Source organism: Podarcis cretensis (genome assembly GCF_951804945.1).
Source record: "Podarcis cretensis genome assembly, chromosome: 8".
Lineage (NCBI taxonomy): Eukaryota > Metazoa > Chordata > Lepidosauria > Squamata > Lacertidae > Podarcis > Podarcis cretensis.
The window spans coordinates 37,092,235-37,117,799 of NC_137177.1; the positions used below are offsets into that span (position 1 = coordinate 37,092,235).

At 49.7% G+C, this 25,565-nt stretch overlaps 1 protein-coding gene and 1 long non-coding RNA gene across 2 annotated transcripts; one reads left to right on the plus strand and one right to left on the minus strand.

Moving 5' to 3' along the window:
* The first annotated feature begins 7,431 nt into the window (after positions 1–7,431).
* On the plus strand, positions 7,432–15,832 carry UTP11 (UTP11 small subunit processome component). The gene is made up of 8 exons (XM_079988118.1): positions 7,432–7,547; positions 8,435–8,496; positions 9,657–9,759; positions 12,299–12,412; positions 13,000–13,093; positions 13,563–13,693; positions 15,096–15,206; positions 15,567–15,832. Exons 1-8 carry the CDS (start codon positions 7,485–7,487, stop codon positions 15,648–15,650), a joined length of 762 nt encoding a protein of 253 aa, XP_079844244.1. The 5' UTR covers positions 7,432–7,484; the 3' UTR covers positions 15,651–15,832.
* Positions 15,566–25,085, minus strand: LOC307222697. Its single transcript, XR_013841851.1, has 2 exons — positions 24,571–25,085; positions 15,566–21,510 (listed from the first exon to the last, which is right to left on the minus strand). It is a non-coding gene; the product is annotated as an uncharacterized lncRNA (long non-coding RNA).
* Positions 25,086–25,565: the final 480 nt, after the last annotated feature.

The following is a 25,565-nucleotide window of genomic DNA, read 5'->3' on the forward strand; positions in this document are numbered from 1 at the left end:
GTTTGGACCTGTTTTCACCGGTGTGTGCTGGGACAGGGGGCGGGTACCCACTCCTCCTTGGGCCCCTTCCTTTTGCCAGCTTCACAGTCTTGGAATGAGAAAATGCTTTGGAACAGTGAAAGGGGGAGAATCTTACACATACCCATGTGCCTTTTTCAGCCATGCAATTGCCTGCTCCCTCCCTCCCTCAGCACCTGGTCCTGTTTATCTAAGTCTGCATGCCTTTCCTTTCCAAAAATGCCCCTTTAGTGCTGTCCAGGGCAGAGACTCAAATCAGTTTCCACTGGCACTCTCCCATGTCCCAACAGGAAGAGCAGTTTTCCTATGCTCCTGCCTCTGGTTCAGCCACTTGCACCCTGGACAGGACTATGGCTTGAGGTCCTCAGTCCCCACCAGCAGCAGCCTGGTCTTCCCTGGGACAGTATCTAGTTTCAGAGGGAGGTGGGCTAGGCTCTCCCCAAGGGCTACTTGCAAAACCCACCCCACTGCCTTCTCCATGAGGGGAAAACTGGCATACTTCCAAGGAGCAAAACTGGGCCCTGGGACCTAAAATTTCTGCCGTGTTGGGAAAAGAGCTTCCTGGGTCAGGCCAGAGGGGGCCCATCTGGTCCAGCATTCTCACCATGGCTAACCATGTTCCTGTATTGGAAGTCCACAAGCAGGACTCGAGCACAAATAGCAACTGCCTCCACCCAGGGGTGCCAGCCATGGTCCTGAATGCCTCTGCAATTGCCTCCCACTGTGAGGAGGCTACTTTGATGATGGGAAGGGGAAACATGGACACCTTAAGATTTGTGCCCCACAGGTGGCTCTGCTGAGACAGGAAGCATGGCAAGATTGTAGAGAGATGTGCAAATCAAGGTGTGCTGAGTTATAGAGACACACACCACATTCTACCTGTCCGCTGGGAACCCCCAGCAAGAGGAACGAGGGCTTTGCTTCTTCCCAAAAGGGGCTTAGCCTGCCCAACTTGAAGGTGAGTGCTGGCCTAAGGTATGTAGCCTAGGCACTGATGAGCTCATAGGTCAACCTGACCCAAGGCTGTGAGTTGAATTCTCTAACCCCTGACAAATGGCTTTGAGTTTATATGTCTGCCTGCTAGCCCGTCAACGAATGGTGGTCGCCCTAAAGGTGGCCTTACAATTGGTATCTCCCTTAAACTTCGGGCTAAACTTTCACTAGTGCATGCATTCCCGCCTTATGCTATTACCGGACTGATCTCCGGTGGAAACTTCTCTTTATTGGTTACAAATGTCTACTTCCCTCCGGGAGGGTTAGCAGCTGACCTTACTTCTAGATGGGAATCCCTAGAGGATTTTTTACTCTCTTGTTATCTTAAATATCCCAATGTCCCCTCCATTACTGGAGGCAATTTTAACGCTCGGATAGCCTCAAATTGGGAGGCTCTTAAAAAGTCTAAGTGGTGGATTGACCCTGGCGCTCAAACTTACGATCTAGCATACACCCCCACTAGAATATCAAAGGATGTAAAAGTCAATAAGGCGGGAGTGATGCTTTATCAGATGACGCTACGCCTTAATTTAATTATATTAAATGGCAGGTGTCCTCCAGACATACCTGGAGAGTTCACCCACCTGGGGTTAAAATCAAACAGTGTTCTTGACTACGTTTTGGTTTCCCGGGATTTAGTTTTGAAAGTCACCTCTTTTAAAATTGATAATGCCCAATTTAGTGACCATCTTCCCCTGACAACCAAGTTATGTGTTGACTGGCAGTTGCTCGACCGCTCCCACCCAATCCCGGTGACTGTGGAGTCGTCCACTAAAATAAAGGGGACTAGATGGTCCCCTGCCCTTGCTCACAGATATATGGATTTTATCAGAGAAAAGTTTCCTGGTGACCAGCTGGATGTAGGAATAGTCCTGCGTGATCCTATTACCTGTATGAATTTTTTTCTTGCCTGATAGAAGTTTTAACTCGCTTTTTTACTTCTCCAACCCATGGAGTTAAAAACGATTATTTTAAATTTGGCGCCCCTTGGTTCAACTCTGCTTGCAAGCTAGCCAGACTCCATCTACATACAATATATAATGACTATAAACTTTCCGGCGCTCCGGCCTTACCTCCATCTTATTCCCTGGCTAAAAAAGCATACAAACAGGCCCAGAAATCGGCCAAACGGGAATGGCATTTAAATCGTTGGCAGACTATAATTTCTGCCTCAAAATCTCATAACTCCCGGAAATTTTGGTCCTTAATAAAGGGAAGAAACACGAAATATCCCTTAACGGTGATCCCGGCCCCTACATGGGAGCAGTTCCTGAGAAAATATTTCTCAGTGGTAGAAGCTCCGGCCACTCATTGGAGACCTTCTAATCCCCTTCCCGTCTGGCCTAATACCGACCCTGCTGAAATCCTAGAATTGATAGCCGAGCTGAAAACTGGTAAGGCCCCTGGGCCAGATTTGGTCCCTGTTGAGGCTATAAAGCTTCATTCGGCATGGTGGGCAGGGATTTTAGCTAAAACGTTCGATGCAATAAATGCCACGGGCTTAATTCCAGGAATGTGGAAGGAGGCCATTATAATTCCTATCTACAAAAAAGGCCCTCCCGGTGACCCAGGGAATTATCGGAACATCAGTCTGCTATCGTCCATTGGGAAAATATATGCCCGTTTTTTGCTGGCAAGGTTGATGAAGTGGTCAGTTGAGGCTGACCTGATTGGACATGAGCAAGCTGGATTTAGATTAAACCGATCCACAACAGACCAGGCAATTATTCTTTATCACCTAGCCCGGAAATACTCGACACCTGTTGTTGTTGTTTAGTCGTTTAGTCGTGTCCGACTCTTCGTGACCCCATGGACCAGAGAACGCCAGGCACTCCTGTCCTCCACTGCCCCCCGCAGCTTGGTCAGACTCATGCTGGTAACCTCGAAAACACTATCCAACCATCTCGTCCTCTGTCGCCCCCTTCTCCTTGTGCCCTCCATCTTTCCCAACATCAGGGTCTTCTCCAGGGAGTCTTCTCTTCTCATGAGGTGGCCAAAGTACTGGAGCCTCAGCTTCACAATCTGTCCTTCCAGTGAGCACTCAGGGCTGATTTCCTTCAGAATGGAGAGGTTTGATCTTCTTGCAGTCCATGGGACTCTCAAGAGTCTCCTCCAGCACCATAATTCAAAAGCATCATAATTCAAAAGCACGGGGCCAACTTTGCGCAGCTTTCATAGATTTGAAAGCTGCGTTTGATAGTATCCCGAGGAAATTACTATGGGATAAACTTGCCAGTTGGGGAATAGATAGAAGGCTCCTGTGGCTTATCTCCCAACTTCATGCTGGGTCCGTGGCCAGGGTGAGATTATCCCCTGCTGGAGACCTGACTAACCCAGTGCCAGTAAATAAGGGTGTACGCCAGGGTTATATTTTAGCGCCGCTTCTTTTTAACTTATTTATCAGTGATATGAGGAACCCATTAGCCGTCTCACATAAATTTATCCACTCCCCTCGTATAGCAGATTACCGTTGTCCTTTACTTCTCTACGCAGATGATGCTGTACTACTCTCTTACTCCAGAGTGGGTTTAAGGAGGGCACTAAAGATTTTTGCGACATATTGCCATTCTAATCATCTGTCTATTAACCACACCAAGTCCAAAGTACTGATATTTTCAAGGAGTCGAAAACTTTATTCATGGAAACTGGAGGGCACGAAAATTGAACAAGTACACAAATTTAAATATTTAGGAATTTATTTTCAATATAATTTAGGGTGAAAAGCGCATGTTGAATATCTTCAAAACAAGACAAAAGCCCTATCACACTCCCTCCTTCGTTTTTTCTACTCTGAGGGGGCCTTATTCATCCCTGCGGCCCTAAAAGTGTATAGCATCAAAGTGATGGCCACAATGGCCTATGCTGCACCTTTATGGGCTGCCTTTGCAAACCTCTCACCATTAGAGTCACTTCAAAGCCAATTCTTACGCCGACTTTTAAAATTACCAACATGCGTAAGTAACGCGGCTATTCGTTTAGAAATGAAGATCCCGTCAGTGGAGTTAGTTATATGGAGGAGAGTTTTGATCTATTGGATATCCCTATGGCATAAACTCCTGAACCACTATCTCATTCAATGCATGTGGCGAGATGACTTCACAAATTTGTGGTCAGGAAAAATCCTTGCCAAATTGCAGTACTATGAGATCTCACCCACTGAATTGCTCAAACTGGATCTAAATGTGGCAAAAAGGTGTATAAATCAAAGGCTGGATGATGCGGAGCTATACCAAAATTTTGTAGCTGGTGGTGGAGCCTGTTCGCCGTTAAATTTCGGCATAACCCCTATCTACCGCACTCCGTCCTACTTAACATCGCTTATGGCCGCGTCTCACTGATATGCCTTCATTAGAGCTAGGTTTAATGTCTTTCCAACAAACGTGCTGAGACATAGATTCACTAAGGGCCAAGTCCCTTCAACGTGTGCTTGTGAAATGAAAACATCTGAATCTCTATATCATGTTATGTTTATCTGCCCTTTGTACAGTTCAGCCCGTGCTAGCATACTAAACTCCATAATCCAGCCAATGGCTGACAAACCAGTAGACCTACAGCTTGCCTGGGTTCTTCAAGATGTGGATCCTTATATTACCCTACAGGTTGCTAAATTCCTAACAGCCGTCCTCTTGTACAAGAGACGGAATGGAATGTTAGCTGATTATTGATAGTTATAAGAATTTTCTATAACGACATCAGATACTGATTTTAGTGTAGTGCAAATTTTTTTAAATTTTAATCTTAATCTTAAACTTTTCTTATGAATGGCTGATATTTGTCCTTGTGAGTTGTAAACTGTGCTATACTACTTGTGGCTTGTACGAGTCCGCTGTTTTATTTGATTTGTTTTGTTGTGTTGTGTTTCATGATGGGCGTAAAGCCGAATAAACATTTTGATTTGATAACCCCTGACATGCCACCTGCTGGACTCAGCCATCCCCTCCCAACCACAACACGGCCTCAGCTCAAAGCCTCCAAGGAAAGGCTCTCTAGAACAGAGCCAGCCTCCCATCACCTTGCTCAAGGAGCTAGAGGCAAGTGCTTGGGATATGGGAAGGTGGTCAGCAACAGCAAGTCTGCACAAAGGAAGAGCCAGGGAAGGTGGAGCCTAAGTGGCAACTGTGGGGCTGTTGCGGAGACCACAGTGGTTTGGTTCACTAGTTCCAAGAGCAAAGATCCCCAGGCCCACGTTATTATTAATTTTATTTAGAGCATTTGGAAAGAAAGGCTCTCAGGGCAGCCTAGGTACAATCAAGACAAGACAGTCCCTACCCACAGGCTGACAATCTAAAGAAAACTCAAAACATGACACACAAGGGAAAAGAGACAGGCAGGGAAGAGGAAAACCAAATTCAGGCACCAGTTTCTGAACAGTTCCTATATTGGCCAGCTGGCTCAGTTCAGGGGCAGGAGGTGCCTGGTGGAGCTGGGCAAACTGATGAAATGAGCCTTCTGCTTCCCATCTCTGCCACTGGTGCAATGGCTGTCCCCAGGATGACATGGAAGGGAGAAGAGACCTGATGGAACTGGCCTGTCCCAGCAGAACTGATAATGGAGTGAGCTCTGCTTCCCAGCTCTCCCACTGCTGGAATGGCTGCCCCCAGTAAACTAGCAGCTAGCCTTGCCTTTCCCATAGACACAGCCGCCCTGTCACACACATTTCTGTCCCACAGCAGCAGTATAGGCCTCTCTGCTGTCCCAGCACAAGTCGGGGTGGTGGTGGTGGAGGGCATTTCCTAAACAGTGGACTCTATTCCCTGTCCCCACATCCCTGGTCCTCTTCTAGGCAGCTTCCTCATCCAGCCAGTGCCAGAAGCAGCTGTTTCAGGTCAACGGGAGAAGGGATAGATGGGTGAGGAGCGGGGTCCCCAGCTGCAGTGAGTTCTTCCTCTGCTGAGGGGAGCTTCTGCTCCATTGGGGGGCTGCCTCTCCACTGCCATCTTTCTCGCTGCCACCACCCAGAGACGGAGAGCTGATCTACACCTCAAAAGCAAAGTGAAGGTGGCAGAATTCTGGATTGTATCACTGAGAGGCAGTGACTGGCCCAAGGTGAGCTTCATGGCCAAGTAGTGGCCTGACACACTAGCTACTGTACTACACTGGCTTTCTACAAAGTGCAACTGCTGCTAAAGGTCTTCTTTTTCTCCCCTGCACCACTTTTCTACACTGCACTGCTGTAAGACGCTTCCTCCCTCACGGCAGGGAGCAGCCTAACCCTACCCTAACCCCACATCCAAGGGAAGCATTCAGCACAAACATGGAGTTAAGCTTCCTATTTGCAAAGGCCTGGAATCACTCTGGGAATCACAACCTGGACGTAGAGAGCAGGGAAAAGGGTAAGCATGGCCTTAGTCATAGAATATAATGGTAGAGCTGGAAGGGACTCCAGGGTCATCTAGTCCAACCCCCTGCAACGCAGGAATCACTGCTCAATAATCCCTGGCAGATGGCCATCCAACCTCTGCTTAAAAGCCTCCGGGGAAGGAGAGTGCACTATGGTCCTCCCAGGCTGAGGTACAAGTACTCAGGGGACACCCATCCCCTCTCCTCCCTCTGCCCCTTACAAACCTCTCCTATGCCCTCCGGTCTCTGCTAGGCGCTCCAGGCACTGACCATTGCTTGCAACTGTGTGCCTGTCTCCTACAGCGCTTCTCTCCTGAGCCCCTGCATCTACGTTCGGAACATTTAGGTTAAAATCTTGCATTAGAGGGTATTTCAATAACGCGAATACAACACAACGGAATGTATTATAAAAATTTCCTTTATAGCCGAAATATAAAATAAAGAATAAGAAACTAGGGCAGGGGAGCAACACCCTAAAAATATGCTTTGTTCCACCACAAATGAGAAGAGAATGAGGAACTGGGGGTGGGGCTCCTCTTACACCCTCGTCCCTCCCATCTGAACTAAATGGCAGCAGGGCTTGTACCACATTTAAACTTCACAGGATCCCCCAGGAGGGCACTGGATGGGTCGGGAGTCAGGACTCACTAATAGGTCCTAATCCAAGGTGGTTTGCGAGAAGCGCACTCCATCATGCAAATATATGATAAAAGAGTAAGAAATGGGTCCCCAAATGCCTGCTTGGGTTTGCACCGCAGGGGGTTGGACCAGGTGACCTATTTAGGGACCCCAAATGACCCCTACAGGTCAATGATTCTATAAAAAAGTGGGTCACGGGTCTGATAAGGTTGGAGATTCCTGATCCAGGGTATGGGGTGAATGGAAGGAGGGAGATGTATTTCCTCGCTTGGGACCAGGGCGAGCTCGAGTGAGGAATTCCGGCGAAGCCTCCTGAGCTCGCCCCGCGGCTGACGCTTCTCCCTCGTTCCATCCCAACGGGAGGCGTCGCTTCTCTTTCCATCCGTGTACGCGCTCTCCTCTGCACGTTCCTAGTTCTTCGGTCCCCGCCGAGCGGAAGTGGGCCAGATGGGGACCGGAAGTCGACGGCGCGGAAGTGCCTGGCTCTCGAAAGCATGTCGGCGGCGTTCAAGAAGGCGGGCAAGTCCCGCCAGCGGGAGCACCGCGAGCGGAGCCAGGTGGGCGGACCAGGCAGAGGCGCCGCGGGGAGCGGGACGGGCGGACGATCTCCGGTGGCGGCTTCTCCCTTCCTTCCCTCCCCCCCCCCGCCTCGGGTGTCGCTTCCAGGTTTGGGCTGGAAGGTCCAGGGACCCCCGCAGGGGCCTCGCCTGGTTTAGAGGCCGCTGCCCTGCGCCCTGGCTGGGTGGGGAAGAGGTTAGAGGTTGTGGCTAGGGCTGCCCCTCAAGAGCCGGGGCCGCGGAGTCTCTGGAGCTCCTCTCTCCGCCTTCGGGGGGTGTCGCTTCCGACGCCTCCCTGTTGTACGAGGAGCTGCATTAGGAGGGCACCCGAAGGTTTCCTCCTTCTTCCCCTACGGAAAGGCCCCTCTGCCCTCTGGGTCGCTGCGGACGGTCCAGAAGTTCAATAGAAATGCCCGGTTGGAACCCCACCCCAAGGGTTCATCTTGTCCTACCCCCTGCAGTGCAGGGATCACAGCAAAAGCGTCGCTGAGAGATGGCCTTCCGTCCTCTGCTTAAAAACCTCCAGTGGAGGAGAGTTCGCCACCTTCCAAGGTAGCTGGGTGTCAGACAACTGGGCCCACTTCGCTCAGTATGGTCTGCACTGACCGGCAGTGGTGGCCAGTCTCCAGGGTCCTGTTCCAGTTCTAATTGGAGATGCCGGCAAGGATTGGACCTGGGGCCTGCTGCATGGAAGCCAGGCACCCTGCCACTGACCTTACAGGCCTTTCCCCTGGTATTAATACATGTGCTATAAAACAAGCTTAAACTTCAGTAGTCTACTTGTTTGTTTTAAATAAGACACCTTGCACATATATCCACCTACTATGTTTATTGAGCACTTGTCCCCATGTGTGTTTGTTTCTCTTTCCCTGCTCCCCATCCCCCAGCCAGCTTCCCGAAAGAATCTTGGAATCCTTGAAAAGAAGAAGGACTACAAGCTCCGTGCCAAGTGAGTAATGTCCCTCACTCTCACAATATGCCTCCTGCAGCTGCTCACTATGACCTGCCAGTGTCTTGCACTGCAGCAATGTGATCATCATCATCATCATCATTTATTGCATTTATATCTCACCTTTTCCTCCAAGGAGCTCCAAGTGGTGTACATGGTTCTCCTCACTCTTCATTTAATACCCATCCCTCCTCATTTCATCCCCACAACAATCCTGTGAGGTAGATTAGGTTTAGAGGCAGTGACTGGCCCAAGGTCACCCAGTGAATGTCATGTCCAAGTGGGGATTCAACCCCTGGTCTCCCAGGTCCCTAGTCCAGCACTCTAGCCACTGCACCACACTCATGTGGCTGTGTCAAGTTTGTCTGACCCTTAAATGTGCTGACCCCAAAATGGTGTGCAGGAGGTCTCTGCTACTTCACCTGCTCAACACTTGATGAATGGGAAGGCTTTTCTTGCAGCAGGCAAGGAAATGGGGTCTCCGCCATGGGCATTGGCAGGTTTTTTGTTGGGGGGCAGGTGTTTGTTGGGGGGGGGCAGAACCTCAGTTAAGTATTTTTATTGATTATAATTGATCAATTCAATAAATTTTCTTGGGCCCAATTCTTGTGAGTAGCTAGAATTGGGCCCAAGAATGAATTGGCAACCAATGTAGTTGTTTTAAAATAAGGGTTGTGTGCCATCTAAATGGAGCCCCAGGCTGCAATGTGACGGCTGCAGCTTGAACAAATTGAGGTTTGAGTTGTCTTCATGAGCAGCACCATGTGGAGTGTGTTACAGGAAACTAATCTGGAACATTTGGAGGGTAAAGCATTCGCCTAATCATCTGTAGTACTTTTGTGTGTTCATGGCAGAGGCTTGCATTAGTTCCTGGTGAAATAGAAAAGCCATGCCACTGGATCAAACCAAACTAAAGGCCTCTTTAGTCCAGCATCCTAGTCTCACAGTGGAGAACCAAATCCCTGTGGGAAGCCTCCAAGCCGAAACTGAGTGCAACTGCACTTTCCTTATTTGTGATGCCTGGCAGCTGATATTCAGAAGCGTAAAGGAAGGAGCAACTCTTCCCTGCCTCCCTTTTCTAGCCCACTCGTAGCCTCTCTGTGGAGGAAACTCTTTGTGTGAAAAGGCTGTGCTAATGTGGATGCTTTGTTGCCTTTCAGTGACTACCATAAGAAGCGGAATGCGCTCCAGGCTCTTCGCAGGAAGGCCGAGGAGAAGAACCCGGATGAATTCTATTACAAAATGACCCGTGTGCAGCTCCAGGTGAGAGTCTCCCTTGGGAAGCATGGCTTCCTGCTTGTTTGTCCAAGAAGCAGATAGTGGATCAAATGGTCTTATTAGCCTTAGTAGAGAATAGGATGGGACTATTTTTGAAGGGTGTGTGTGTTCTGTGACCAACTTGAATAGCTTTAAAAGAGATTAGACAAATGCATAGACGATTAGGCTCTATTTTACCTCCACTGTCAGAAACAGTTTGATTCTGAATACCAGTTACTGCAGACTGGAACAATGGAAGAAAGAGAGAGTTTTCAGAATGAAACAGGCTTGGAAATAACAAAAAGGGTAAAATACCTGGGGGTAAACTTAACATCCAAGAATGTGAACTTATTTAAGGATAATTATGAAAAATGTTGGTCAGATGTAAAAAAGGATCTGGAAATATGGTCAAGGTTGAAACTTTCCTTGTTAGGCCGAATTGCTACTATTAAGATGAATGTATTGCCTAGAATGCTGTTTTTATTCCAGATGTTGCAGATTGTGGACAAGATGGACTGTTTCAAGAAGTGGCAGAAAGACATATCAAAATTTGTCTGGCAGGGCAAAAAGCCCAGAATTAAATTTAAGATTTTAACTGATGCAAAGGATAGAGGGGGGTTTGCCCTGCCGGACTTAAGACTTTATTATGAATCAGCAGCTTTCTGCTGGTTGAAACACTGGTTACTTCTTGAGAACACCAACATTTTGGATCTGGAAGGGTACGACAATAGTTTTGGTTGGCATGCATACTTATGGTATGACAAGGTAAAGGTGTATAAAAGCTTTAAAAACCATATTGTAAGGAAAGCATTGTATAACGTTTGGATTAGATACAAAGATTTGATGGAAAGTAAAACTCCTAGGTGGGTGTCACCAATGGAAGCTAGGGAAGTAAAAAAGCTTAATATGGATTCTAAATGGCCAAAATATCATGAGATTTTAGAATATGATGGCGAAAGGGTGAAACTTCAGAGTTATGAGAAACTAAAGCCTAAGGTTCGAGATTGGTTGCATTACCATCAGATAAATGAGACGTTTAAACAGGACAGGAAAATAGGATTTCAGAAAGAGAAGTCAAAACTAGAAACAGAATTGTTGGAACCCAATACTAAGAACTTATCAAAAATGTATAACTTGCTGTTAAAATGGAACACACAGGATGAAACGGTGAAATCAGCAATGATTAAATGGGCACAAGATATCGGTCATGATATTATGTTTGCTGACTGGGAACAGTTATGGACCACCGGTATTAAATTTACTGCATGTAATGCCTTAAAAGAAAATATTATGAAAATGATCTACCGGTGGTACATGACCCCAGTCAAGCTTGCAAAAATTTATCATTTGCCTAATAATAAGTGTTGGAAATGTAATGAGACTGAAGGCACTTTCTACCACCTTTGGTGGACCTGCCCAAAGGTGAAAGCTTTCTGGGAAATGATCTATAATGAAATTAAGAAGATCCTTAAGTGGACTTTTCCTAAGAAACCAGAGGCTTTCCTCTTGGGCATGGTGGGCCAAGTGGTGCTAAGGAAGGATAGGATTTTCTTTATGTATGCCACTACAGCAGCAAGAATTCTACTGGCAAAGTATTGGAAGACGCAAGAACTACCTACTCTGGAAGAATGGCAAACAAAGGTGATTGACTTTATGGGACTGGCCGAGATGACGGGCAGAATCCGGGACCAGGGGAAAGAGACAGTGGAAGAGGACTGGAAGAAATTCAAAATATATCTTAAAAATAATTGCAAAATTGAGGAATGTTAAGATGTCAGGGGGTAAGAAGTAAAGAATTGCAGCAGTAAACAAAAAAACTTAAGAAATTTTTATGAAAGGGAATTAAGACAATGGACCTAAGGGTTGCTAAAGAATTATTAAACAAGGATGCAGGGATGGGGAGGTATGGGGGAGTCAAAGAAAAAAGGGTATGAACTGATGAGTTTGAAGTCATACTGTTTTATACTGTTTTTATTATTTGTTTGGAAAATTAATAAAAATTATTATAAAAAAAAAAAATACTGCAGACTGGAAGTGGGGAGAGTGCTGTTGCATTCAAGTCCTCCTTATTGGCTTGCTGTTGGGCATTTGGTTGGCCACTGTAAGAAGAGAATTAGATAGGCCTTTGGCCTCATCCAGATGGATGGGCTTTTCTTATGTGGGGCTGCATTGGGGGAGAGACAGTAGATTCTATTGTTGACCTTCATGGCTTGACTGACTGGGTGGTTTTAGGGATAAATGCCCTTGTTTGCATCTGTATATTTGTCCGCTCCATCTTTCCTACATCTTGTGGAGCACAAGAAACCCCAGCCTTGCTATTTATGTCTTTGGAGTATTCCTGTTTAATTTTCCTGTTCTGTTTGCTTGTTTGTTTGCCAAAGGGAAAGGGGGGGGGTTTACTGGCTTGTTCTACAGTGCCTAACCAGTCAGATCTGTTGCAGAGATTGTTGTCATTTTAGGTTTCTGTTGCCCCAGTCCAATCTAAGCTCTTATGGCACCACTGACTGTGTCTGACCGGAAAGTATGTATGTTTTCTTACTGGCAGGATGGAGTTCACATAATTAAAAAGCAGGAAGAAGAAACCACGCTGGAGCAGCAGAAGCTGATGAAGACACAGGACTTGAAATACATTGAGATGAAGCGGGTAGCTGAAGTCAAGGTTAGAGCACATTCCCTTCACCCTCTGGGATTCCCACTGGAGCTAAAGGGAATTCACTTCCTGGCACTTACTGTGGGTGTGTGAAGGGTTAATAGTCACCCCTGTAAATGCTGCATCCTGGTCTACCACGTGTGGAGCTGGGAAGGAATAGTGGTTGTGTTTGGCTGTCCTATATGTGGTTTGGCTTGCTTGCAAGAGCCATGTGCTTCTGTTTTGTGTGAGGCACCCTGGTCTAGTTTTTGTTCGTGAATGATCGTGGAGAGCTGCCTGGCAGCTGGATGGCCATGCCTTGTGCTAGGAGGCTGCCCTAGACAGATGGCCTCAGGGAGCCTGGGGACCCTCCTTTCTATCAGGCCAGCCTATTGGTCCTGCTGGTTCTCTGTTGCCCACTCTGACTGGTGGTAACTCATCCCAGGCAGAGGAAGGCCTCTGCTTGTCAGGCAGAGGTGTTGGGGACTGTGCTTTTCACAGTCTGCATGCAAAGCCTGTGCTCTTGCCTGAGTTCAGGTCCTGCCCCACCACTTCCAGCTCGCCTGGTTCTGTGGCTCTCAGCAAAGATGAAGACTTGAGTCTCTTTTCTCCCTCAGAAAATTGAAAGGCTGAAGTCGGAGCTCCACCTGCTGGAAGCTGAGGGCAAGCAGCCGAACAAGCACACATTCTTTTTTGACACAAAGAAGGAAGGTAAGGGGGGCATGTACGGCGGGTGAGGGGGGCACTTGGCTGTTCTCTCCCCACCCTCCTCTTTCTTGTTTACTTTTCCTTCAGAGGAGCCTTCCTTCTCATCCTTCTCCTTTGACTCTAATGCACTTGTGCTGAAGAATGTTGTGGGGGTTGTGGGACAGAAGTTGGAAGAGGGGAAGGGAGGGAGCTGCCAGAGGCAGAAGAGCCTGCTGGATCAGGCCAAAGGGGGCCCATCTAGTCCAGCATTTTGCTCTCACAATGGCCAACAAGATGCCCATTATGGGAAACCTGCGAGTGCAGGATTTGAGCACAAGAGGCCTCCCTCCTCCTGTGCCCTCCAGCACCTGGTATTCAGAAGCCCCCAGGCTGCTTCCTGTTCTGCATGACCCTTCCTTAGGGCTCTTGAGTGTCTGGTGAGTGGTGTTTCTTGGCTGACTTTGCCAACCCCAGGGCCTTCTCTTTTTTCCAGTGCAAAGATTTGACATTGCCACCCATCTGAACACTGCACCGGAGCTGGTGGGCAGAGTGTACAACCGGCCGACCCTTGAAACTCTGCGGAAGGAAGCCGTTTGGGGGGCCACCACCCAGGCCCAGTTGAAGGTCTGTGCAGCTGCTGCTTATCAGCTCCCTAGAGTCTTCTGCTTGGGAGCTAAACTGAGGGTGTCAAAGTGGGAGGACCCACGTTCTCATCCTGGTTGCATACTTCGGCTTGTAGCCAGCTGAGTTCTGCTCATTTAAGTGGAGTTCTGCTCCACTTAAATGAATGGATCTCAGCTATTGATTTCAAGGGGTTTTTTATGGGTACTTTGCGTAATGCTAAATATTGCCCCAAGTGCCACAAGGACTAGCAGAGAGGTGCTGGAGTTCTCTCAGCGCCCTGCAGATACAAGGGTGACGTGTTCATCTAGGTAGGCAGATAAGAAGGAAAATATTTCTCAGCCCGGGGTTGGCGGCTGCTGATTTTATTTATAGTCCTCAGGCTTGCATGATTTGGGAAATGGGCCAGAGGGAGCCAGACGTCTGCTCAGTGTGTTTGAGAGTGGGGGAAGGGGATTCCCCCCTTTCTTCCTCCCCTTTCAGTTTGATTGGCTCCAGCCTATCAGGAAGCTCTGCAGAAGGTCACATGACTCCTGCCTGGGATACGGAGGAGGAAGAAGCCTAGAGGAGCAGAAACATTGGGCAATACCCGGCAGCCTGAGAGGAATGCAGAGGCCATCCAGAACTGCTAAGGCAGAGACAGCTGTGGCGGGAGATGGGAGATAAGGTCCCCACCCTCCTGTTGGCATATTGCTGAAGTCACTGTGCTAGTTCAGACTGGTGGGTTCTCTCCTCTTCCAGGAGAGCTGAGTCACCTTCTGAAGGTGCGACAAGTCTGGATCCGTCGTCCTCAATGGTGCTAATTAGCTCACACCTGCCGTGAGATGGCCTTGCTCGGGAAAGCTGGGTCTGGCAGCCTGGGGCCTGGGTGCCGTGGGGATCAGCAACATGCTCCCTGGAAATGGCATTGAGCCAGGCCTACAGGAGAGGCCTAAACTCCCTCTGTACCTGCTCTGGTGAGATGTGAGACCTCCAGGGTTCCCAGAGCAGCCTGCCTTCTTTTGTCAACCCACCCCAGGGTGTCTGTGGCTTCTCTTGAGAATCTGGCTGCAGGAGGCTGCTTTTTCACATGTTGAATGTTTAGCTATGAGATGGGCTCTGGTGAAGGTGCCCTTCCTCAGTTACAACTCACAGCAGCCAGCATGACTTCTTGTCAAGGATGATGATGGGAATTGTAGTCCAACAATACCTGGGGAGCATTGGAGTAGGGAAGGTTTGCCTGCAGGGTTGAAACTGGGGTATGCTGGGAACTTTCACTTAACCCTCCGAGAAAGAATTGGAGGCAGCCTTGGGCATGGTGTCTTCTCCTTAAGATCGGTTGGAGACACCTGGCATTTCAGGGAGGACTTGTTTCTGTCCATTGCCAAAAGCAATAAGTGCCTCTCTCTCTCTCTTTTGTCTTAAGAAATTAGCCCGCCAGAGGAAGAGTCAGTACAGCCTCCTGAAGCAGCGCATTGAGAGGGAGCGGAAGATGTTTGTCATCGCTCAGAAGCTCCAGACCCGGAAGGACCTTTTGGTGAGGGAGCAGACTGTGTCTCTGCCTTCCACCTACCATTGCTTCCCTTTGCTCTTGGCTCATGGCTGAGGTGGCAGTAACTTGCTACTGCCTTACTGTGGCTTCTCCTGCCTCTTTTCCAGGGAACATGGGAGGGGGGTCAATGTGTGTCTTCAGAGAGGATCAGTCAGCCCTTCCTGCTTCCCAAGGGTTATGTGGGCAGTTCCACAACCAGTTTGAGAGACTGAGAGATCTAAGATGGGTTGCTTGACTCCTTGCTGCTTCCCAGCCCCCTACCCTATGCCTGGCTTTTCTCTCTTGAGCCTTATGAGAAGGGTATGTTGCTTTAAGAAGCCCCACTTACTTCTCCCCCAATTTCAGGACAAAGCCCACAAAGTGAAGCTGAAGAAAGAGACCGTCAACCAGCCAGCTATTTACAAATTCCAGTTCAGGCGGAAGCGCTGACTGCCATGTGCTGTGGTGGGTATGATGAAGGACATCTTATTCCACGATAACTTAGAGGAGGTTCCCCCACCCCCACCCCCACCCCGGCAAGTGGCCTTTCTTGGTGGAGCCGTCTCATTGCACAAATTCATTTTCTCGTTTTCAGAATAAATGTTGTCTTGTATACCTTCTTTTCAAACAAATCAAGTGGGAGCAATTCTAATTTCTGTTGCTTGTGTGAAGGGGCTCATTGAACATGCAGAGATGGGGCCCTAAGGTGGCCTTGTCAACCCATCAGAACTGGGAAGAAAATGTCTCTTCCTCTCCACATTTTGAACTTCTGCATTGGAACACCTGGGTATGGAATGCAAGTGGGTGGATAATAATACATTCAAATCAAACCAAAATGAGAAGTGAGACTTGCATAAAGAAGGTACTTCTTTTCTTCACTCCATGTATTAAGTTATTTGGCAGTTGAGATTACAAGAATATTGACTTTCCCTGTCTGGGATGGGGCTTATTTTGGTTTCCTCTTGTGTAGGCAGAGAGCTAAGGGGAAGGATTGGCTGGGAGTCATAGCAGCCCCAGATTCCCCCACTCTGTGAGCTGTGCTGGTTGACTAGCTTGCCGTAGGCTGCTTTGCTTCTGAAGGATTCTGAAGGGGTTTGGCTGAGCCCCGCCTGGGATGTGGAGAGGGTAAAGTTCTCCCCACTTTCTGCTCTCCACAGGTACAATATATTGTGCTACTCAGATAGGGTAGCAGGGAGAGCCTTCCAGAGGAGCAGCCAGCTGACATTGCCCATCTGAGCTTCTTGGACTTTGCCTAGCAGTGGAGGCTTAGTGCGGAATGCCCAGCAGGTGGCAGTGCTGCTCTGTGGCTGCAGAGGACTGTGCTGGTTGGGGGAAAGCCAGCCAGAGCAGAAAGGGAGCTGCTGGAGTGCTCTTAACCACTCAGCCAGAGGTTGCTTGCCTTGACTCCCGTCTTAGATACCAAAGAACTGAGCCAATGTTGTTTGATGAAGTTGATGCTGATTCTGCTTTCAGCATGCAGACCCCTGTGGTGTGGCTCAGGTCTTTGTCTCCAGCAAGAGCAATTGGGGTTTCTGTTTACTTTTGTTCTTAATGTGTGTGGCTGAACTGCATTCTTGAGGTGGACTTTTGCAAATGGGTTTCTGCTGCCAGGAGAGGGAAGCCCAGCTGGGACACCCTCACCACAGGCTGCAGGCTCTCACCTTGATGAGTGCCCCTTTGGTCCCTCCCCCTTGTTCTCCAACCATATGAGAAGGCAAGAGAGTGAGGGGTATCCTGCATTCTTTCAAAGTGGGCCATTGCTGGTTTCCTCTGGGCTCCTGATGGTTGTATGTTAGGCAGCAGGCTTTGGTGATCCAGGCTGATGATGCTGTAGAGCCCTGTTTACTTGGTATGATGCACACCATCAGAATCCCCTGCATTCTCCACACCAGTATTATATGGCAGAAGGGGAAAGGAAGGATCTGAAATGCATTTTGGGGCAGACATCCCAGCTGCCTCTGTCCTGGAAGTGTGCCTGCCCACTTGTGGCAGGTGTTCAATCCCACCTACAACAAGAACGCTGTAGCTCAGCAACCCAGGATTAGGTGCAGGGAGGTTTGCTTCCTAGACAACGCTTGCAAAATCTTTGCTAAGGTTGGCCCCTCCTTTCCTCTTTTGGCCCTCAATCTTGCAGAGATTCGCCCTGCTCATCTCACACCTGGGGCAGTATTGTTTCCTGCATCCTCATCCAATCCCTGCAGGGTTTTGTGAAGGTGAAAGGCTGCAGATGAGCATGAGAAGAGCCTGGAGGCTGGATCTAACCAAAGGCTGCCCGTCTAGTCTTGCACTCTTATTTCACAAGGCCCAAATGAGCCCACAAGCAGGAGCTGAGTGCAAGAGCACTTCCCTGCCCCTTCTGATCCCCCAATAATTGGCATTCAGAAACATGCTCCCATCTCTGAGCCTGGAGATGATGCAGCCAGTGTGAGCAGTAGCATTTGGTAACATCCTCCTCCCTGAGTAGGCATTCTAAGAGCCATTTGTAGGAAGGTGATTCTCATGCCTCTGTCTCTAGCAGGTCAGCATGGAGCTTCCTGAGCCAAGGGGTTGCTGGAGGCTTGTTGCCAGGTTCTCCTTACCTCGTCAAAAAGGTGCTCAGCCCTACCACCACCAACCCAGTTTCTTTGGATTTGGGGTCATCTTGGCCAGCTCTGGCATCATTCATGCTTGGAATGTGGAAAAGGCTTCCATAAGGTCCTCCAGGCCCTTCCCGCTGCAGATGGAAGCCCAGAAAAGTGCCTTGATTGGCAACCAGGGCCGCTGTTCAGATCTCTCTTCTCTTCCAGTGTCCCTGGGACAATGCTCAGCCCCACGGAGTGCTGAGGCACCCATACAGCTCTTTTACTGCAGGACTTTCCTGTATTTCTCAACCCTGGTGAAGTCTGGAGTGGGAAGCATGGGGTGGGGTCTCTGAGCCCCCAGCGCCTGCCTGGAGGGATCTGTGGGGGAGAGAAGCAGCTCGGGATAATTATAGTAACAGGAACTGAACAGGCAGGTTTCTGGGAGCTGGGAGCTCCTTCCTCCCTCCTCCCCGTCTCCCTGCTGGGTGATGGTGCATCTGGGCTCCAGGTGACTCAGTGTGTGGCAAAGGGTGGTGGAGCCCTCTTGGGAAATAACCTACTTGCTTGTGCCACAGCCGGGCAGAGAGCCAGCTGTCCGCTTGCTGCCCTGAGCCTGGGCCGCTTGGAGGCCACTTGCCTGGGCTTCTGGGTGGCTGATCGGGGGAAGCCAAGAGTGTTTGCCTATCCCTGCTCTCTGAACTTGGCCTCCCTCAGAGGTGTGTGAGGATAGGTGTGTTTGTGGAGAAGAGAGCCCTGCAGGCTTCTTTTTAAATCCTCTCTGCAAGCCTGCAGATTGATCAAGAGTTTGTCCCAGAGCAGCAGCAGCCTTCTCTCTGTCAGATAGGAGGCAACTGAGCACCTTGGCCGCAATCCCACTGGGCTAATTCAGGCTGAAGCTTTCCTGCCTGCCTGCACCCTGCATAGAGTAGGGAGCTGTCCTAGACCACCATGCCAGCCCATCTCACTCAGCCTTGCTTTCACTGGGACTGGCTGCGAATCTCCATGGTTTCAGGCAATGTCTTGCTGAAAGGAAGGGGAGAGGTCAGGGTTTGAACTTGGGACTTTTTGCATGTAGTTTGATATATTCCAGAGTGGCTTCTGAGGAAGAGCAACCCAATTGCACTTTCGTGTCCATTGCCACTGCTAGGAGCAGCTAGCCTGCATCTTGGGCACAGCTGTCAACATGAGGCCTCCCGTGGCTTGAACATGGGCTGTCACTCCGTCACAGGAAGTCATGGCATTGGCATGGTTGGAGCCCCACTCTGGGTCCTTGGCAAGGGGCCTTTGGTGCCTTGTGCTTGAGGAGTCCTCAGAGAAGGAGGTAGTCCAAGGCAGCCTCTACTTCTATCCCAGGCAGGTCAGGGCAGTTAATAGCAGCTGCCACATTGTGCCAGGAACATATTGACAAGGCTTCCCTTGAACCAAAGCAGCCCCAGCAGCTTTGAAAGCCAGTCCCCGGCATGGAGCAGGAGAAGAACATAAGAGCCTGCTGAATCAGGCCAGTGGCCCATCAAGGCCAGCATCCTGTTCTCACAGTTCTTAACCAGATGTCTCAAAGGGAAACCAGCAAACAGGACTCTGAGCACAAGGGCAGTTTCTCCCCTCCTGAGGTTTCCAGCAGCTGGTATTCAGAAGCATTGCTGCCTCTCCTAACTATGGAGGCAGAGCATAGCCATCGCAGCTAGTAGTCATTGATAACCTCCGCCATGAATTTGTCTATAATCTTTTAAAGCCATTCAGGTTGGTGGTGATCACTGCCTCCTGTGGGAGCGAGTTCCATAGTTTAACTTGTGTGCTGCGAGAAGAAGCACGGGTCAGCCAAATCCAGCCTGGGGGCTTCTGTGGAGTTTCAGGGCAGAATGAATGAGCAGCCCAAAGAAGTGGCATGGGGTCCCCTCTGGGGAAATAATTTTGCTGGTGGAGAGGACCAAGCAGTCAAACCAGTCACACACACACACCTGCACTTGAAAGCTCCATGGATGGGCTGCCCTGGACACCCTGCCAGGAGCCCCCCCCAGCCCCCAGTCAGCCCTCTCCGCTGCTCTTCTGGGAGGGGCGAGCAGTTTCCTCATGCATTGTCATGAGCTGGGGGCAGGGGGACAGGCAGGCTTTCTTCTTAGTCAGAGCTGGAGCCGAGGTCTGTTTTGGCTGCTCATCAGCATCAGGGAACTGTGTCCCTGCGAGGTTTGATACAATTTAATTAACCTAATTAAAAGCTCTGATTGCAGAGATGATTGGGGTAGAGCCAGCAGCAACTGCATATTTATAATGAGCTGGAAGGTGTGGGACCTCCGCCAAGCGATATGCATCTCTAATGAGCTGCTGCTGGTGCGATCTGAGCGCGCCTTTGGAACGTGAACATTTATTTTTGGCAACGGCGGGCAGTTTATCGCCAAGACGCGGAGGGAGGGAGCCTCCTTCCTTCCCAGCTCCAGGCGTGGCTCTCCCACTCCCAGCCCCCTTGACAGACACAGGCGCAGCCTTGCCAAGGTGCAAAGGCAGGCAGGCAAGCAAACAAACACCCACCCTGCGTGCAAACCTGAGCCCAGAGAGAGAATCAGAGAGATGCACCCAGGCTCCTTCCCCCTCAGTCATTCATAAAACCCAGCACACACTCCATGCTCCTGGCCTCATGCAGCCCACCCTCTGAGCCCTGTTGGTACATGCAAGGTCTACACCCATCCACCCCAGCTGCCCAAATATCTTCCTACTGTCTAGTAGTCCCTCCATGCCCTTTTGGGGGCGCTCCCACAAGGCCTGGCTCTTTCTCCAGCCTTTGACCGAAAGAGACTCTCAGTCCACCGAGACCAGGATAGGCTTTGGAGAGCCACTGTGGTGTAGTGCTTAGAGTGTTAGACTAGGATCTGGGAGACCAGGGTTCAAATCCCCACCTGAGTTGTGAAACTCACTTGGGTGACCTTGGCAGCCAGTCAGTGCCTCTCAGCCTAACCTACCTCACAGGGTTGTTGTAGTAATTAGGTGAGAAGGAGGACCAAAGGGAATCTTGCCTGCCCCACTACCTGAGTGAGCTTTAACCTTCTCCATGCATAGCAGGAGCACCTTCCCACCAGTTTGGACCCAGAGCGGTGGCTGATCCATGCCAGGCTGCTGCAGGGAGGCAGAGGACAAGATGCAAGATGGTCAGTGAAGGAACACCTACATCCCCCTCCTTCCAAACTGCATTGGTTCCTCTGCACAGCAAGGAAGCTTCCTCGGAGACCCCACTGTGAGATCTGGTTCATCTGCAGTGGACAGGACAGGCCTGGCCTGGTCACAGGGGAGCGGGTCAGAAGATAAAATGAGGCAGAGGTGTGTAAAGGTGTGGGAGTCCTGCAGGGAGGTGGGGAGCTGTTTTGATGTTAACCACTATTTGTTGGCAGCTCCACTTCCAGGGATTCATCCTTCTGCAAGCACGGCACCATCTACTGGCACAGTCTCCAGGGATTTTCTTTCCCTTTCTTTAGTCCAAATGGGCCCTATGGTGGCTTGCAATCTTTAAAAATGTATCAGTAAAAAATAAAATGCAGAACTTGTTACACATTTTTTTTAAATGTTAAATTGGAGTTAACTAAAATAAATGCAGTGGAGGGGAGGAAAACACTCAGTGCTTGGTGAAATAAACATGTTTTTACAGTTTGCCCAAAGGGTCTTAAATGAATGGGCTCCTTTGGTTTCCTGGGTACTGCAACTGCAAAGACTCCTCTCGCCTCCTGTATCCCAGCTGAGTGAATCTCTAATGGAAACGTGACCTGGAGCAAGGCAAACACAGTGTGATATCAGCAGGTTCATGTTATATCAGTAAGTTCTTGTAATATGGCCCTTCACAAATCCTGGCCCCAAACTGTTAGGGCATTGAATCAGGCCCAGAAAGGAAATGGCAGTCTGTGCAGATTGTACAACTCTGGAAACAGCCCGGGTGAAGTTCTGGCAACTGCCTCTTGATTTCCAGACCTATTTCAAAGGCAGCCCCACAGAGAGCATCTTTCAGGTATTAATCTTGATAGGATGGTAGCATGTTTGACAGTGACCACCTCTTTTTCCAGGGAAAGCTGGAATTAATACACTTTGGAAATTGGGTAAAACCACTTGGAGCCACAGCTGCCCCCTGAGCATCCAAGAGTGCTCCTAAACCGTGGACCTCAACCTTCCAGGGTATGGAACCTCATTTAGGACAGGGAGGTCAACGAAGGCGCCAGGCAGACCTCTCTGGGGAGAGTATTCCATAGACAGGAAACTGTAACTCAAAAGGCCCTTGTGGTCATAGTGTTATGTATGCCCTACTTCCAAGGAGTTCGTAGCACAAATGCCCGTAGGGTAGCAATCCTCCCCCCACCTCCTGAATAAGGCCCCTTGCATCAGAAATAACCCTGCACCATCATTTCTCTGGGGGATTGGGGGTAAAAGGCCTGGTGGGACAGCAGTGGTGACTGAGCTACCCACTTCAGAAGAAGAAGTCATCACTGAGCCCACCACCTCATCTAAAGAGTATGAATTTGAACCCCTTGTCTGCCTGCCTGTGAAAGACAGCATCTGGTTTTACTGGCCATACAGGGAAATCAGAAGGTTGCCTTGGCTCAAAGAGGACCACCACCAGCAGCTGGTCACCAGCTCCACCTGGCTATCCCACCACAGCAGAACAGAGAGACAGGAGTCCGCACAGCTGCACATGGTGGGTGGCTGCCTGGCAGGGGTTCAGTGCATTGAAGAAGCCCAGTTTGAGCCCTGCTTGTGTTTATGCCCCCAAGTCTTTCCTAATCCCTCAACAAACAGGGTGGAGTACCAAGGAATGTGTTGGGGGTGGGTGGGAGGCATGTGCGTGTCCTCAAGTGACCGGCCCCCTCCTCTAAGGTGGCTCTAGCCTCCCACTGCATGGGGGTGGGAAACACTGTGGTTCCAGGAGTCACATTTTTGGAGTGGTCTCTCTGCTGCCCGAGCAAATAAATGTCCCAGCAGGCGGACAATTGTGTGCTTATGAGGGGCTCTGCCGGAAGATCAAGTGCCCTTTGTAGGGGACTTGTCAGCAGTGTGTGCTTTTGCTGAGTGTATGATGAGACCCCCTTTCTCCTCCCCGCAGAAGAAAAGGCTTTGCTGAATGCCCACACTGGGGACTTTGTTCCCCAGGGGCTTGAGGGCTCTGTGGCCTGTGCCAGCCTTGCGAAATGGGACTTGCAGACCTGCGTGGTGAGAGATAATGTTTCCTTCTTATCTACTGCTGCCCACCTACACGAGGGCCAGGGGATTGACCTTCCAAAACAAGCCTTGATTCTTCCGAGGATTGTTGGCACCCTCCCAGGCCCGCTCTGCTCACAGGGTGGCCCTTGTGCTCACTGCATGGAGGGACCCCGATCCATGGCTCAGCCCACGCAGGCTGAGGCTGCACAAAGGGAGCTCAGGCAGCCGCTCGGCCCCTCCCCGGGCATCTTCTGGGCAAGAATGTTCCCTTCGCTGCATATAATAATATAAATGCACACAAAGGGAGGTGGCTGCCTGCGTCAGGCCTTTCGCTTGCTCTCTTGGGAGCACAGTCTCGGCCCCCCAAAGGTGAAATCTCTCATCACAGCTGCCCATGAATCTTGGGCTGGCTCCATTCAGTTCCTATGGAGATCTGCAAATTTGATTTTAAAGGGGCCCAATTACCACAAACTCGGGGTACAATCCCAGTATATCTAGCCTTTTCAGATTCAGGATCCACTTTTAACCCAAACATGCATTTGGGGGACTTATTTCTTAATTTTTGTGCTGCAACTGCCCTTGGATCAGGCTGCAGCCCACCAGTCCAAGGCTAAGGAGGAGTCACACGGCTCAGTGGTAGAGCATTTGCCTTGCATGCAGAAGGTCCAAGGTTCAATCCCCACCATCATCAGGTAGGCTTGGGAGAAATCACTGAGAGCCACTCAATGTAGACAGTATTGAACAAGATGGACCAGTGGTCTGACTCTGGATAAGGCAGCTTCCAATGTTCCTATGAGTGGGTTAGCTGCTGGGCTGGTGCAGCTCCCCTGGGATGGCCGGCAGAAGCTCCATGAGGGCAGAAGCTCCTGCAGCAGAGCAGGCAACAATAGGGGAGGGCTGTGGGCCTGGCACTGTTTGGGCACATCCTCTGCCCCTTGGCTTGAAGGGCAACAAGGACATCTGGGGCTGGTGGAAGAGCAGTCAATGGAAAAGGGAAGATCAAAGTAAGAAAGTCCACTCCCCTCCCCAGAAATGACAGAGGGCAGGATGCAGTGCAGCTTAGCTCAGCAGCCAGGCACAGCAGCCCCCCTCAAGCAGTCAGTCAGCCCCCCTGCACAAAGTGTCCAGATCAAAGGATGCAGCTCTCCTCTGAAAAGGAAACACCTGCTTCCCAAAAGAGGCTTCTGAGCATGTGCCAAGCACCCTTTCGAAAGGGCTTCAAGGTGTGCCTGAACCCCATCACTCCCATCTCTTGGAAAAGTCACATCCCCACCCCTTTTTCTGCCTAGGTCAAGGGCAGAGTGTTCTGCTTTGGGATCATGGAGAGCCTTGTTAACAGAGCTGCCTGGCCTAGATCCTATCAGGGTGACAGGTGTGGGAATGGTGAGGATAGTAGGAGAAGATATCTTGATTAAATATTATCTTTCCTCACTTATGCTAGTGAGCTGGTAGCAGAGCACATTCCCCTGTATATTGCAAGAGGCTAGTTGGTAGATTCTTTAGAATCTCTTGAGTTAAGCAATCCAGTCTGGCTTGTCCAGATTGGATTTGTTCCTGGTAAATTCCCCTTTGATTCCCTCTTAAAAAGAATAAAGACACAACAGTGTTCTCTTAAAAGTAATAAGAAGTTTACTTACATTCAGTTCACAGTGTGATCCTGAAGGCAGGCTTTAGCTTGCAGTTACAGAAGAAAGTGTGGGTTCATCCCATATGGGGACTGAGCCCATGTGTTGCTGGCTGAGAGCCAGCAAACAGCAAAAGAACAACAAGATGGAACAAGGTGAAACAGCAAAAGGAGAAGGGAAGATGGCTGCGTGACCAGCCCTTTTATGGGTTCTCCCAGGGTCATGACCATCTACCTGGTCACACGCAGGGGGAGGATGCCCCAGACAGGTGTGACAGGAAGTCCTCTTGGCTGGAGTAACATCCCCATGTGTGTCCACTCTGGACTCTGGGCAAACAGGAAATGGTGTTCTTGACTGCTACAGTGATGTCACATCCCACAACAGGTGGTGGGAGCATGAAGGACCAGGCAAGAGGGGTCCCTTCAGTCCAGGCCACCACAGGGTTCATGGCTGCCAAAAGGTTCTTTGGCACTTTGGAACTCCCTGTCTATTGATACCAGGCGAGTGCCTTCACTGTACTCTTTCCAATGCCTTGCTTAGACAAGCCTACCCACAGATTCAGAAAGCGGATGCGAGTTTTTATCTCTTTTTACTCTATTTTACTCTCTTTTTGAAAGTCTTAAATTGTTATTAATTCTTCTTAGTGGTAATTGTGTAGTTTTTTCCTTTTTGTAAACCACTTTGAGATTATTGTTGTTGTTTTTTTAAAACCAATCAAGTGGCGTATAGATTTTATGAAATAAATAAATAGTAGTTAAAGTGGGCTGCTGGAATGTGCCCACTGCCCTTGGCACAGGGACAGCTGTGTTTGCCAGATGCAGACAGGCAAATGCCACCCATCTGGCTAGCCCTGTGCGTGGGATCGCTTTGGGAGCCTCTCTCCTTGCTGGAACAGTCAGGGGGGGGGCATTGCCTGCCTGCTGCACATCTGGGCAAAGTGCAGCGCCCTGCCCAGCCCCAGCTGAATGCACTCCGTGTTCCAGCTGCATTCCAGGACGAGAGAGCTG